Genomic DNA, 16,939 nt, shown 5'->3' on the forward strand with positions numbered 1-16,939 from the left:
ATATATATATATGCTACAGTACTACTCTGGACAATTTATCATAGACATACAAGTCGTGTGGCCATAACATGGCACGGCTCCTCCACTTATCCCACACTCCATATTGTTACACTGCGAAATAGCTAGATTACAAAACTTTCCAATTAAGTTTGTGACTTTTGTAAATATGTTTGTTTTCGAAGCCGTTTTATGTTCTCCAACGCGGTGTGTGGAAGACAACCTATTGATACTTAGAATATCCAAAGTATATCGGGTGCTTTCCATATTGTAAAACCGTCACGATGCATTTGCATCCTCTAATTTAAAAGGAAATAATTATTTTTCTTTATGGTTTTAAGAAAAATAAATCAAGTATTAATGTAAAAGAAATAAACAATAAGGATCTTTTCATTGAAAATAACCATGCATCATAAAAATAATCGTACAAAAGAATATATATTTGTGTTCCGTGAATCTTCGTGAATCAATTTTATCATGATTCAATAGTCGAGATCTTGTCTTGTTTGTTTTATTTAATACTTGTTTTACAATAGTCAATCCCTATTCTTTATTTATCAAGAGTAGTAGTAGCGAATTGTGATATCACCTCCCATTTTAAAATGGGAGGTGATCTGTACACCACTCACTTTTCATCATACACCACTACATTAATTATATTGACTTTTCTGCCCTTAACACATTTAGTCCCTTAACTTTAACTAAATACTAAGGATTTTTCTTCCCGTTTCTTTTGAATAAGGTAGACTTTACCACCATATATAATAATACAAACATTACATCAAGTGTGTTGTGTGCATGAACCATCTCGATCATATTGCAAAGTGACAAACTTGTCTTTTTTAGAATTACGGATGGATACACCATATCCTTTTATAAAATAAAATTCTCGCGCACTTTTTAGTTTTTACCAACTCTTCATATGACGAAAATTTGGATCTTGCTAGATAATACAAAATATTATATTTTGACGATAAATATCATACAAGTCAAGATAACTACTGCTAATCAACTAACTATTAAAACTCACAATGGTACATCATAAACAAACACACATCTCCAACCTTCAACCTCGATGTTCCATGAAATTTTTGAAAAAATAAAAGTTATTTTTAATGCTTGAACTTATAGTTTCTAAATCAAGTTCCCAACACCAAAAATTAAAAGAATAAAAAACCAAATAGAATGTAGGATCAAAATTATCAAAAACATGAATATGTGTGGCGTAAGAAAAAAAGAAAATAAATAGGAAAAGGGATAACCATATAAACAAAATTAGTACAAAAGGGAGGCACGCATAAACATACATGTCATAGTTAGATAAAGAAAAAAGAGACTATGATGTACGTAGATGGTGTCCATATTTCATGCTATTGAAGAAAAAATTGAGAGCAGCGACGTAAATAAAATCAGGAATTTTTAGGGTTTATTAGGGATTTATTGGAATTTTTAGGAATTAAGGGACTAAATGTGTAAAGGGTGGAAAAGTCAATATAATTAATTTAGCAGTGTATGGTAAAAAGTGGGTGATGTGCAGATCACCTCCCTTTTAAAATGGGTGAATTTTCTAAATGAAAATAGATTCTTTCAAGTTATCCAACTTGACCAGTCAAGTTGGGTAAATCCTGACCCTTGATTTAAAATTAAAGGTTAAAATTAAAAGATAATTATTTAATCTTAACCCTTAATTTTAAATCAAGGGTTAAGACTACTCTAACTTAACCCATCAAGTTATTAGTAATTTGAGGGGATACTTTCCCTTTTAAATAGTTAACAAAACTTCATTTTATTATATGGTGACCAACTCACCCCATGGCTGAATGCCTGAATGTAAGTTAATCTACCCGAGAGAAGTATTTCAGCACGAGCCCAGAGAATGAGAATTTTAAATAGAAACTGCGCCAGACTTTTAATTGCATTACCTCTAAATTATGTAAAATTTATTAGGGTTGTCTTTTAGAGTTAACACCTGAGTCAAACTCATAACCTTATATGTAAAATATATTAAAAATCTCATATCTCAACTTATTTAAATAGTAATGTAACTTTTTTAGACATGCTCAACTAAAATTACCTTTCTTTTTTTTTTTTTTTTACCAAAATGACTAATCTTAAGATGTATTTACTACAACAACTACCAATAATTAACTTTACGTAAATGGACCAAACTCTTTTCCACTCCATATATTGGCATAGAATAATATCCGAATTCATATCCACACGAAACCCTTACTAACAAAAAGTAATTAAACAATCATTTTTTCTTATTCTCCATGAGACATCTATCCATCCAATCCAATCCAATCAATTATATGTCCCAATAAAAGATAAACATTGAAAATGTCGCAAAAGCAAAAAAAAACACATAACACAAAAACAATGTTCTTTTCCATGATTCATTCAACTTATCAATCATACATCATTGTATATTGTAAAACTTCTTTATTCATTTCACTGATTTGTATGTTATGAATTAAAACATAAAATAAAAGTCTTCATTAATTTTTTTTAAAAAAAGGTACTAGCTATAATATAACGACGACAACGAACATCCAATCCTGGCATAAGCCAGGATACGGGGGAGTTAAGATGTAGACATACCTTACCTCTACATAAAATAGAGAGGTTGCTTCTAGATCCATCGAAGTGTAAGGGACCTCTGGCCAAAAGAGTGTAAAAAATAGGGTTAGATCCACCGGAGTGGAAGCTTTAACCGAATGAGAATAATCTCGATCTCAAACTCTCAATCTCAAATACACGATCTGAATTTCGAAATCATAGGCTCAATCTCCGATCCAAGATCCAGGAGAAAGAGCCGTTAGAGGTGAGAGAGCAGAGAGTGGAGAGAGAGAGAAACCCGTTTAGAGTATTGATATTAATAACACCACTTTTAATTAATGAAATACAACGTATATGTATTATATATAATTGTACAAGTCAGTAATACATGAATTGATAGTACTGGTACAGGTATCACTCCCTTTTAATATAAGAAGATGACACAGATACTCAACATACTATCAGTATTCACTAGTTACTATTTTTAAAAGAAAATTCCATTTACCCACATATGAAATTCAATATAGGATAGGCTGCACACATGATTTACTATTTTAAATAATATAACTTAAGAAAAATTATTCGTACAGTAGACTTTTTCTAAACTTAGGTACTACCACTTTAAAAAAAGTTATAAATTAAACATTTGAATTTGATAAACATGCATAGTCCCTGATTTTTATATAATCCCCTTGAATTTTACATAATCCTCTACTTATCTAAGATAAGAACGACATGCTTTACGTCACATTTTCCCTATAACTTATTTATCCTTTCATGTTCGTTGTTGAGTTACACCTAATTCTTGGTATATAATCTCAACTACCCTGATATGTTTTCCTTAATATTTAAAAATTTTTACTACTACTAATTAATTAATTGATTTGCTTCTACTCTCCAATTTTTTTTTTAATCAAACTTGTTTGTTTCTTTCAAAGTTGTATAATTTTTAATTTTTTATAACCCATATTGGATCTAACTCTCTTTTGATTGGTTCATGAGGCAAGTCTTGACCCCTTATCTTTCAACACTCTGCAATATTTCCTCAATATCTTCAACTTTCATTAGCTTCATTCAAGTAGATATATAGATATATCTATATATATCACACTCACAAAGATAAACCAACAAAAGTCTCTTCTGGTTACCGAAGAAGATGAGGCCCACAGTAGCTTATGGTGGGCTTCTTCTTTCTTTAAAAAAGTAACTGCAAGACTTTGAGATTTTTGGTGAACATATATATACATGTTATTGCTTGTGGGTAATCTTTATATCTTGCCTTTCTTTTATTATAACAAAGAAAGTTAAGATTTTTGGTTATAGATATATAATACTTATACTATATATATACAATATAAAAAATGATTTTTATCTTTGTTACTTGTTTTTCCTTCATATTTTTCTTTAGATACTCACTTCCCATTAAACCACTTCCACCATGGGCTTGTGAAATGAGGTTACTTTCTTTCTATTTTTGGAAAGATTTATCCTTTTTTTTATACCCATCTGCAAAACCTTTCAAGAAACACAAAACTGCCAAAAATAACACCACTACTACTTATTCAAGAAACAAGATAACAAGAACTAGAACAGGGGAATCAGATTATGAAAAAATGGGTGAGATTTCTTTGTTAGATTTGCCTGATTTGGCATTGGAATGCATTCTTGAAAAGCTTCAACCAAATGGGCTATGTAAAATGTCTTGTGTTTGTACTTATTTGAAAGAAATGTGTTCAAGTGATCATCTTTGGGAACAACATATGAAGAAAAGATGGGGTAGAATTTTTGGTAAGGCAGCTAGTAAAGAATGGCAGTCTTATGTTAAGTTGAAAAATGAATCCAGTTACTTTCTTGCTAGTGAAAATGGAAAGGGTCTTTTTATAGATTGTTTGTCTAAGCTGTGGCCTGTTAAGTTAATAAGATCTAGTAGTTGTGATGATAGACAAAAGATTGATATTTCGTCTAGTTCTTCGTCTATTGATTCGATTATTTCGTGCTATCGAGCCCTTGAAACAGGGAAGTTTTGGTTTCCTGCTCAGGTTTTTAACCGTGAGGTATTATACTTTACAACTTAATTTTATTGTGAATTATATATGTATATATATGCTAGATATACTTGGATTGATTGATATGTTTTTGATTTTTTTTTTTTTTTTGGCATTTTTTTGGATGTATAGAATGGGCATGTTGGGTTCATGTTATCTTGCTATGATGCTGATCTTAGCTATGATTCTAATACAGATACTTTCCACGCTAGGTACAATCTTGAAACGATTTTATGAAAGTAATAGTTAAAAATCTTGCATTTTATTTTTTGAATTTTTTTTAATAAAATGGTACAGATACCCGCCTCATGGAAGGCGGGCAGCTGCAATAGAGAGTGGGGTGAGTTGGGATAGGCTAAGGGCGCCACCAGTTGATACTTCACCCCATGATCTTCACATTTCCGATTGTTTGAATGATTTACGCCCAAAGGATCATATTGAGATTCAGTGGAGAAAGAACAAACAATTCCCATATGGTTTGTTCTTCTTTCTTGTATATAATTACTCTGTATTACTTAATATTTTGATCCAATGACTTTTGGGGATGAGTTTTTGATATGAAACAAGTAAACGAGAAGGATCCTTGTTCAGGCTACTAGGTCCGATGACGTCGTCAGAAGTAGTATAAAATCTTTTTTCTTTCATAACTATTATTATAAAAGTATGAAAAACAGATGTTCTTTACAACATGACGCATTCATTTCTTTAGTTGGCTATAATTATAACTTAATTTAAGGGTCACTTTGTACCCATTTTATCTTGTCTGCTTTTAAATCTCTCCTATTGGAATACCACCAATAATTTCTCACCCACTTTTACTTTTTGTGAAAAGTGTCCCTTAACCTAGGATGGCCAGCAATTTAAAGTTTGGTAGACAGTTGTATCAAAAGTAATCATTTGTTCTTTAAGCTATGAAACATCCCCTTCATTCACTATTTTTAATAAACGGGTAAACGGAGAGGGATTCCTGTTCAGGCTACCCGGGGTTGAGTTTTTGGCTCTGATGTACTCGGCCTAACTGTTATCTCTTGTGGCCATTTCGATACTTTTTCCCTGGTGTTCCCAAGATGTCGAATAGTAATAAAATGTATAAATCTTTGTTGTTGTAGGTTGGTGGTATGGTGTTGTAGGTCACTTGGAAGCATGTGATGGTAATGAAAATTACTGCCATTGCCATAAAAGTGGTGAGTCCTCTCAATAAAGATTTATGTACTATACAAATATATATGTATAGCTTTATGGTCCCAAATGTTGGAGGAAAAACTTTACAATAAATTTTCATGTTGGTTCACTTGTATTCAACAAGGCCCATATCTTGATTATCATCCACACTTCTTAGGCAGATGTCACCATTATATCCCCAACCCATTCTTTCCCTATCTTAAAATGGTCCCATAACATGTATGGTTTTCAATTTTGTCATAATATTTTTGAAACATTGCACCGTGTAATGTCAATCGAGTATGGTCCATTGTGTATGCCAATCATACTCGAAAAAGAGTAGTGTTCCCTTTAACTCTTTGAAGTTAAGTTATAATCATTCAACTTGGACCTGCAATCATGTTGTCGGTTTCATTTAATTATCTGTTTGAGGTGTCTATATAGAAAGGGACTTTGCACGTACATATTTGCAGTATTTTAGGAACGAACTTTCAAAATTTAATGTTTAAGGGCCTATGTCATAGGCTTATACATCGTAATAAATAGGATGGTATACATTGATTTCTAAACGAAAAGAAATTGTTTAACTTAAAAAATTAGGTTCTGTTATTAATGCAATGAAAATCTGGTACCGAATTTATCATTATCTTTACTAATGAAATACGTGCGTTAATAGATACTGTAGTGCTAGAATTCAACCAGTATACTCCTGGTTCACGATGGAGACATACAATGATCAACAGGAGAGATCATCGTGAAGAAGGAAATGAAGCTGATGGCTTTTATGGGGGAATCAGAAAACTATGTAAAAAAGATGAGATCTCTATGTGGCAACAATTTTGGCCTGCTGAAATCTTGGAATGACAGAGGTCAACTATGTTATAGCTTACCAAAAGTAGAATTTTAGAATATTATCTACAAGATTATTCCTCATTTTGTAGAATTATATATATATTTTTTCATGGCTACTTGAAGATTTAGAACAGCCATATTTTTACATTATGATTATGATTTAATCATTCAAATGTGACAGATACTCCATATAGATTCCCTTGTGTATTAATATTGGCTTCCAATTATGAATAAAGTAGTATTTTGCCCATTTGTTACTACAATTTCTGTTTCTTATTGTTTTTTGCACACACAATACTGTATTTATTCTAAAAGACAGATATCTACAACACAATTGTTCTACCTCTTAATTAATAGGACGCATCAAATATTATATGGACGTGTCATAGGCTCAAAATCTTTGATGAGATGGCTAATGTGTGAATGCCTTTAAAAATGTTGACTTTTGTTGACTGTATGATATATTGACCCTTATCCATGAAAACATATATGGTTATCACTTATCAGAAACAGAACATAGAGTGGAAATTGTTAACATGCCAGAAAGAATTTCTTTGCTAGGAATACAAGTAGACTATAGCCATCGTGGACTAATCGAAGGATAACCTAAACATCGAGGCACTTTCATATCTTGTTTTACAATAGCCATTTTGGTTTCTACTGATTCTTTCTTCCTTCGGTTTGTCTTCAATGAGAGGCTTAACCGCTTAAAGTGACTCATTTTCGATATTGTTATTTTTTCTCTTGACTGCTTACTTTCACTGGTTTCCTTCTTTAGAGATTCTGCATACCGAAATAACACTGACTTTACTTTCTGCAACTTTGATTCTTTATCACTTTGCTTTGTGGGCTTGACGGGCTTGTTCTGGCCTAACAAAAGCCTTTTCATCATGGTTCGGGCTGTTGGGCTATGTTGCATACTCAACTCTGTGTTTTTCTTGACCATGGTTTGACTCCTAACCCATCTTGAATACATGGAGCCTTTGCGTTCCAGCATCTCGACTGTTCTTGGTTCCTTTTCTTGACCATGGTCCCATTCTCCGGCACATGCAACTCTGCACGAAATGCTACGAGCTCTAAATGGCGAATATGAACGCGACCTTCTATGGACACTCACCCTTCCTTCTGGTTCTTCACTGACTTTTTCTAAAGCAATCAAGAAAGGGTCAAAACCATCATTCCATGTGCACCTTTGTCCAAACGGGTTCCTAACCCGTGAGCTAAACGACCTAGGTGACGTAGGGACCGAGGTCTGAAGCCTTGGAGGGAGTTTCAGTGGCATAACTTGACCATTACAAAAGAGTTCATCTGCGAACGCTATGGTCGAAAATGAATTTGCTCGAGCTGGTAGCTTGTACTCTTGATCCTCCTGGTCCCATTGATCATCGAATCCCCGACCAGTCTCAAACTGAAACTCATCAACTTTACTCTTCTCTGCACCCGAGCCCGACCCAAATGGTTGAAATGGGCTAGACCAAGTGCTGTAAAACTTTGGGGTTTGTAAGTTGCAACTAGTGGGGCTTGTTGGTGCACTAAAGTAAAAAGAAGGAAGTGAAGCAAAGTCCATTTTGATTCAAAATAATGAAGAATTATGCAGTCAAGGTTAAGTAGTTATGAGGCTATAATAACAGTATAACACAAAGGTTGCCTTAAAAAGAGGGGATTTGAAGACTTAGTGACAAACTAGCTTCCCGATTTTAAGGTTGAAAATATTCACATGTGTTGACCATTTTTCATTTTGAAATACTATTCAAAGAGTGAAATGCTTGTGATTGTCATTTATCACTAACTTGTGGGCCAAATAAAACAACACTGGAATATTTTGTATTTTATGATATATATCCATAAATAATTTCGACAAATATTTTTCGTTTCCAAACTTTTCAAAATGTACGATTTGACATTCTATAGAGATTATTATTTATTCTTATAAAGAACTCATTTTCTCTCTAAAATATAACATAACATAATTTTGGTAATCGGAGTGTTTCACTCGCTTTGCAATTTTTTATTTTACTCCCTCCGTCTAATATTAAATTTCTACTTTTGACTTGTCAAGTTTTCTACTTTTAATTTTAACCGTAAATATTTTCATTTGTATTATATAACATTTCATATAAATTATATGAACGGATTGAGTTTTAAGTATACTTTTCATTGATACAACTTTCATCAACTGCTATATAACACAAACAAAAATATTCATGGTCAAAGTTGTAAGCAGAAGACTTGACAAGTCAAAATTAAACATTTAATATGGAACGGAGGGAGTATTTTATTTTATTTTAAAGTTAGTTTAGATTTAGACGTTCTGGAGGTAATTTTAACCAGCAATTTGCTGGACCTTCAACCCCCTCCTAATAGAAAATACTTTGAGATGAGAAACCCAATACTCGAACCTGAGACCTTGGAATAAACTCACCTCCGAGGCTCATATAGTGGATTTAAAAGATACCTCTGGCCAACCCATCTAAGTGGAGTTGGTTCACTCACTTTGCAACTAATATCGATAACTAATTCATGTTGAACCACATTTACCATTATTTTTGATGTTGATATTTTAGTTTAGGGGAAAGGTTACTGACTATGGTGAGATATCACCAAACAAAGCCCCATTTATATAAGCCCTATTTATATAAGTATTTAGAGGCTTTGGAGATAAGAGAGACAGATTTCGGTCAAGGTTGGACAAATCCTTATTTTATGGAAGTCTCTCTCTCTTTCTCTCTCTATATATATATATATTAAATTTAAATATATCAAAGCCTTGAGAAAGTAAGATTCTCTCTCTCTCTCTCTCTCTCTCTCTCTCTCTCTCTCTTGAAGCTTATATCTAAAAGAGAACCTTGATCGAGCCTTTAAGGCTAGGAGAAGAGAGAGAGAGTCAACTAAAGAAGGAACGTTGTGAAGATCGACGAGCCTTGGAGGTGGATGAAAGGTGTTGTTGGATAGACACACACTTACCCATTTTATCTATATATACCCTTTACAAGGGTGAATACAAAAAAGGGTCACAAGGTTTCTCTAATTAGAGAACAAGAAAAATACATACCCTTTCTCTATATCATATCTTCTCAAATACAATACACATTCATTCAAACTCATTCTCAATCAATCATTCATCAAAATCATTCATATTTCACATCCTCCAAAGATCGAGACATCTTTTTGGGAAAATCATCATTCACCTTAGGTTCGTCAAGAGCTTAGTAGGTTTGCACTCTTATTGAGGAGATCTTGATGATTTTCGTGGTTAAATCCATTTTTGATTGAGCTCGACAATCCATGCTCAAACAGTTACGTAAAGCATGTAGTACCTAACTTAAGTAAAACAGAGGGAATTATGTAAAATTCAGGGGAGGTTATGTAAAATTCAGGGGGGGCTATGTATGTTTATCAAATTCAAAGGTTTAATTTGTAACTTTTTTTAAAGTGGCAGTACCTAAGCTTGGGTAAAGTCTGCGGTACAAAACATTTTCCCTTTAGTTTATTGGTGTCATATCATCATTTATATTAGGGAAAAGGTTTGGTAAAACATGTAGTACCTATCTTAGGTAAAGCATGGGAGATTATGTAAAATTTAGAGGAATTTATGTAAAATTCAAGGGGTTATGTATGTTTATCAAATTCAAATATTTAATCTGTAATTTTTTTTAATGTGGCAGTACCTAAAATCAAGTAAAGTCTGCAACACGAATCATTTTCCCTTTATATTAATATTAATATATCAAAACAAACACATTATATTAGACTAAAAAACACATTTCATTAACAATAAAACTAAAAATAATTAATAACAACAAACTTATAAGTACTTAAAAACTCATTAGTAACACTTTCACCAAGATTAGAATCTTTGTTCTTTATTCCAAGAGGCAATAAACTCTACCAAATAAGTTAATCTTACATTAAAAAATTTTTGATTTAATTAAAGTCATATCAAAATTTTGGAGTTAAAAATATTAAAGTTGATTTATAGGGCAAAAGTGATTATGTTTAATGTAATGTTAGATGAGAAACTTCTCACATATTATGATGGTCTACGAATGCACAACTTATGTTATATTTAAATTAGACAAGAAAGTAAATAAGAAGATAAATAACAAGAACAACAACAAGTTCAATGGTAATAAATCAATGCAAGTATAATCATATGTATCATTGATTAAACGATCAATACATGGTCGATCTTATACACTTGACTTACAAGAATACAAATGAACAAAGGTAATTGCTAAGTCTAGACACACTAAAAATTTGAACAATTACAAGTGACACACACTTTCAAGGTGACTAACACGCTTGATACAATGCGGCTGTATTGCTTTATATAGAAGAAGAATTAGGGCAACACAGCCTTCCTTTGATGGTGATAGATGGTGGTTGTTGACGTTCCATTGGCTCCTGGTACTTCCAAGCAAGAGCCCTTGTCTTCTTTACCAAAATGGTATGAGAAAGAAGACCCAAGTTTTGGTCCCAACATGTACTTTTACCAAGTAAGGTATGTTACAGTTGGAAGAACCACCACGTGACTCTTGTCTTCATATGGTTTGAATACTTCCGCCATGTCAAACATTTGGTCAACATACATCCCGCTGAAGAGAGTCACTGGACTCGCTGAAGACTTGTTGACTATACATGTCAGCGAGTAAGTCTAATAAGCGAGTCCAAGACTCAACAATCTCCCCCTATTCGCTGAAGAGACTTGCTGAGTAAGTAAGAAGAATGTAATATGAAGGAAAGATGTCTTTTATATCATCAAAGAGAATTACAAGCTGAAGCATAAAGCTTTTACAAGTTTAAGACATCTAAAGATTAGCAGCTTCTATCTCCCAAGCATCTTCCTGCTTGGCAATTCTCAGTACTGGATCATCTCTTTTGTGAGGCTTTAACAGCTCTTCATCAATCTTGCTGATGAACCATGTGGCACTTGCTAACTTGGAGAATCTCTTTCTAATGCTGATGAGAAACCCAGTGGAAGCTTTTTCTATTTCTGCCAACCTGAAGAAGAGTTGATCATTCTGGAAGTTGTGGAAGAATATGCCAGCAGGGGACTCCAATGTCCTTCCTTCTTCAAACACGCTTCTGGAAGGCAAGCGAATATTTAAGGTGGCATCACCGGCTAGGGGAGGAAGAGCTGCTGGCAAGAACTGATGCATTTCTTTCCTCTTTCTTTGTGTTTTCTTGCCAGCAGACGTTGAGATAGCAGCTGGAGCTCCAAACACTAGCCTCAGCATGGGCAGATCACACTTAAACTTCGTTTCAAACCCTCTTGCCTTCTCAAAGTACTCCCTCAGCATGTTTTTCAATTGATCATAGCTGGGAGCCTTTTTATCTTTGATGAGCATATACACTTCAGCCTATTCGGATGCACTCAAAGTAGTTGCCTTGACACCTTCATGTCTGACTGGCTTGTCGGCACCTTCTCTTAAGATCTTCAAATTTGTTTTTCGGCCCATGTCAGCACGAAAGGCTTCAGCAGCCATTATTCTTTGAGGCCTCCTCCTGTCATTCATGTATTTCAACCATTTTGCCTTTTCAACTTCAAACTTCGATCTCTTTTCACTCAGTTGCTTCTCTACTTCATCATGTTTATGTCTGTAGAGAGCTTCAGCACCACCAGTTTATAGAATCATCTTCTGCTCAGCATCCAATTGTTCTTTTTCAAGGAGTGGCAGCTGTCTTATAAACTCCAAGTTTTTCTTTTCGTTTTCTTGATTCTCTTTAATTCTGTCCAGCTCCTTGATTGCTTCTTCTTGAGTTCTTCCCTCAACAGTCAAGGCTAAAATGTCAATCATTTGATGTTGATGACCTACTGAGGATTGGATGGTCAGTGATTCAGTAGAGAATGAGGTGGCAGCAGCTTGAGGTTTCTTGAAGAATCCAGACCCCGTGAGCTGTTCCCTTTGATTGACAGTCATTAGAGTGATTTCAGCATTTGCCAGATATCGTCTGTGAAAGATTTGCATCATTTCACGAGAACTGTCTTCAGCCATTTCCTGAGCGAACCCAGCTTCCAATACAGCCTTTTAACTTTTATATAAACAAGAAAACGAGATATGTCACCCGGGCATTTCCTCGGGAGACATTACATTTGTTAACGATTCAATAGATAGAAATTATTTAAATCTATTAAAATAATTTTTTTAGTAGAAATAACGAAATGTCTAAAAATAAGTGTATTAATATCGATAACAACACGTTAAGAAGAATCAAAAAATATGTAACGAATATAATATCAATAATAGAAAAAAAATATGACAATGAAATACTTTTAATATTAATTACAACATATCGATAACGATGAGATAAGGCGTTACAAATAGATATACGTTGATGGATTGAGGTTAAAAAATCACAAACTTTTTGAAGAAAAAACATGTATTATTCAAATGATTAGAAATAAAACAAAAACTGACATTTCAGTTAAAAAAATGAACAATAAAAATTTCGTGTGAAAGTGAAAGTAATTCGTATAAAAGTTTAGTGCTACAAGTGTAAGAGGCTTAAATGTTGTGTTGAAAAAAAAACAAAAAGTACAAAAATCTAGTGTTAAAGTGTTAGGGTTAAAACGTTGTGGTGAAAACAAAAAGAATAAAAGGTTACTATTCTTTGCACTTTACAGTTAAAAAATGAACAGTGAAGATTTTGTATGAAAGTAAAAGTAGTTCACATAAAAGTTTAATGCTAAAAGTGTAAGAAGCTAAAATGTTCTTGTGAAAATAAAAGAAAACCAAAAAGTATTAAATTTTGGTGCTAAAGTTCTAAGGCGTTAAAACGTTATGGTGAAAATAAAAAAATAAATAAAAAGGTTACTATTCTTTGCATGCGACAGTTAAAAAACACACAATAATTTTTTTGTGTGAGAGTGAAAGTAGTTTGCATAAAAGTTTAGTGCTAAAAGTGTAAGAGGCTAAAATGTTATGTTGAAAATAAAAAGAAAATCAAAAAGTATACAGTTTAGTGTTAAAAGTGTAAATAGTTAAAATATTGTGGTGAAAATAAAATGAATACAAAGTTTATTATTCTTTACACGTTTTTCCATACCTTTCTTTTTTATATAAACATTAAAAAGTTTAGTGATAAAAGTGTAAGAAGCTAAAATGGTGTACTTAAAATAAAAGAAAAACAAAAAGTATGAAAGTTTAGTCCTAAAAATGTAAAGAGTTAATATATTGTGGTGAAAATAAAAAGAATAAAAAGTTTATTAAAAAATATAAAAGTTTAGTGCTAAAAATAGTTTTAAAAAATGTACAGTAAAGTTTTTGTGTGAAAGTGAAAGTAGTTTGGATAAAAGTTTAGTGCTAAATGTGTAGGAGGCTAAAATTTTCTGGTGAAAATAAAATAAAATCAAAAAATATAAAAATTTAGTGTTAAAAGTGTAAGGGGTATATGTTGTGGTGAAATTGAAAATAAAAAGAATAAAAAAGTTACTATCCTTTGCACGCAACAATTAAAACACAGACAGTAAAATTTTTTGTAGGAAAGTGAAAATAGTTCGCCTAAAAGTTTAGTGATAAAAGTGTAAAGGCTAAAATGTTGTAGTTAAAAAAAAATCACAAAGTATAAAATTTAGTGCTAGAATTGTAAAGAGTTAAAATAATGTGGTGAAAATAAAATAAATAAAAAGTTTACTATTCTTTATACATTTTTCCGTATCTTTCTTTTTAATATATATATTAAAAAGTTTAGTGCTAAAAGTGTAAGAGGATAATGTTGTAGTTAAAATAGAAAAAAAAACAAAAAAGTATGAAAGTTTAGTGCTAACAAATGTAAAGAGTTGAAATGTTGTGATGAAAATAAAAATAATAAAAGTTTAATAAAAATAATTATTATATTCCTTTTTGTTTGATATTATAAAATAAGATAGTTTTATAAATGAAAAGCTATAAAAAAATACATTGTTAAAATAGATTCATATATATATATATAAATATATACGATACATTTATTCGAACAATAATCATTATAATGAAAATTATACAGTGGATAATTTAGAAATTTTACCACTTTTCACGTGTTTACTCTTAACTATTGCTACCTATGTATAATGTAATATTTATATTTATATAAGTACTAGGTGATGTTGGTGCATTGCACGTACTATCCTATTTATCGCCGATACATTGTGAAACTCGTGTTAAACACGAGATATACTATATAAAAATAACGAAGTTAAAGAAGCAACTATTATAAGACTGTTGAAAAGTAGACAAATATCACCGATTCTTGACTTAAAGACAAATATATTTGAAGAAGATGGTTGTGTAGCCCATTGAGAGTTTGTGGGGATGTATTCACATGACTTAAATGAGCATAGATGGTCTTGAATGGATTTTAAGTTGCTTAGCAGCTGATCTTTTTCCTGAAAATGTTAAAAGGAATAGAAATGGTTAGTTTACAGTGAGTATGGAACTAATGTACTACACAAACATAAACTCTCATTTGATCACACATCAAAGGTAGACGTTATATGTAGGGATGAGAAAAAAACCGAAACCCGTGACCCGACCCGAAACCGGCCCGAACCGACCCGTCCGAAGGGCTAATAGGTCGGGTCACGAGTCAAGCTTTTGTTGCATTTTCGGGTCACGGGTTGCGTGGGTCAGGCCGATCCGGGCCGGGTCAAGCCAAAAACTGAAAAAAGGTGAAGGAAATCCGTGACCCACCCGACCCGAACCATCACGGGTCGGGTCACGGTTCTGATTTTCTTGTATTTGCGGGTCGCGGTCCGGGCCGGGTTTTCACGGGTCGGGCCGGGTCGGGCCATTTGCACATCCCTAAGTATATGTGCTAAGCTTATATATCAACTATAACTGGCCAAACATGCAAATTAAAAAAATAGCTTATTTGGATCTAAACTCAACCCCATATGCATGTTATACTATCCATGTAAAGTAATAGATGATATGGATCGATGAAAAAGAAAAAGAAAAATCTTGGTCACCTGCAAACACAGATTTAAGAGTTTTCGTTTTATCTTTTACAGTTCGGTTAGTTTATAACATACTATAATTGGTCCTATAAGAATATAAAAGCAAGCATCTCAAAATAATATGATTGGTCCCGTTAGAAAATAAAAGCAATCATCTCGATGAAATTTAAGGCATAATTTCATTCAATTATATAATCCGTCTTGTAAGGTCCAGATTTACTGGACACGCTCCAGACGTAACTACTGGAGTCCTCTGAAGATTTGTCCAGAAATTATGTGAAGACCAGTGAACAACTTACTTGTATAGAAATCTGGATTCCACCAGATTTGTTCACTGGACTTCACTCCAGTCAAGATCTTTCCACTAAAGAACATTCTCACTGAAGTCGAAGACTGAAGTCTGAAGAAAGAAGTCTGACAAATAGCGGAGCTCAATGGAAGACTTACCAGATCTCCTGACTGGAGTCCTTGTCAGTGTTCTAGACCTTACAAGTCTGAACACTGATTACGAGGAATTGACTTTATGCCTTTACATGTCTTTAACCGGACAATCCATTTGTCTTTTGTTAAAAGCCTTACATGCATGTAAAGGTGGTTGGTTAATTATAAGACAAGTCACTATCATGTGACTTTATTCTTGTACTTTAATCAATGCTTTTAAGGAATTAAAGTAATTTCCTTAAATGCATGTAACCATATTTGTATGGCAAAAAGAATATTATATTTATTCTTTTTGCCTATAAATACCAAGTCACTTCCTCGTCCAAAATATACTTTTGCAATTTGGTACCTTTGCTCAAATACTCTCGATCTAAACAGTCATACTTCACAACTTTAAGTATTTCGGTCAAAGAGTTTATTTAGCAAAGATTAGATCACTTGTAATTCATAGGTTGTTTAGATACTTACTTTGTAATATCTTGTTCCGCAACAACCTTGTATTTTATTTAACATCAATAAATAAAATACACTTGAAAATTACATTGTGTCTCACCATTTACCTATTTGCTTATCTTTATATTGCTTAAGTACGTATTACGTTATATATATTCTTGCATTTATATTTATCGTAATACTAGTCCAATCTAGTGCTTACTTGACGTTTAATACTAGTCCTATTTAGTGATTACTTGACTTGTTATTTTACACTTGTGGATTAAACCATCGAGTGAGGGACTTCACACGTCTAAAATAAAATTCAAGGTCAATCAAATGGTAGAAAAAGGGATAATTCTTTGAGCTAAAAAAAGCACTTACATGGTTTGATCGCAAGAATATATACATTTCCACCACTCATTATTTACGTTATATGAAGGCACAAATACTTTATCAATGAAGAGGAAGTTGCAATTTGTGACGACTAATACTTTATTAGCAACGGGTTAATCTT

General features: G+C 32.7%; 2 protein-coding genes across 2 annotated transcripts; one reads left to right on the top strand and one right to left on the bottom strand.

Annotated features, from left to right (window-relative positions):
• The first annotated feature begins 3,637 nt into the window (after positions 1-3,637).
• Positions 3,638-6,864, top strand: LOC122603058 (F-box protein At2g32560-like). The gene is made up of 5 exons (XM_043775672.1): positions 3,638-4,610; positions 4,734-4,813; positions 4,899-5,077; positions 5,711-5,785; positions 6,439-6,864. The coding sequence occupies exons 1-5, from the start codon at positions 3,918-3,920 to the stop codon at positions 6,624-6,626; spliced, it is 1,215 nt and encodes a 404-aa protein (XP_043631607.1). The 5' UTR covers positions 3,638-3,917; the 3' UTR covers positions 6,627-6,864.
• Positions 6,865-7,151: 287 nt separating this feature from the next.
• On the bottom strand, positions 7,152-8,270 carry LOC122604741. Its single transcript, XM_043777610.1, has one exon. It carries the CDS (start codon positions 8,179-8,181, stop codon positions 7,189-7,191), a length of 993 nt encoding a protein of 330 aa, XP_043633545.1. The 5' UTR covers positions 8,182-8,270; the 3' UTR covers positions 7,152-7,188.
• Between the last annotated feature and the right edge of the window lie 8,669 nt (positions 8,271-16,939).

The sequence above is a fragment of the Erigeron canadensis genome, chromosome 6 (genome assembly GCF_010389155.1).
Source record: "Erigeron canadensis isolate Cc75 chromosome 6, C_canadensis_v1, whole genome shotgun sequence".
Classification (NCBI taxonomy): Eukaryota; Viridiplantae; Streptophyta; class Magnoliopsida; order Asterales; family Asteraceae; genus Erigeron; species Erigeron canadensis.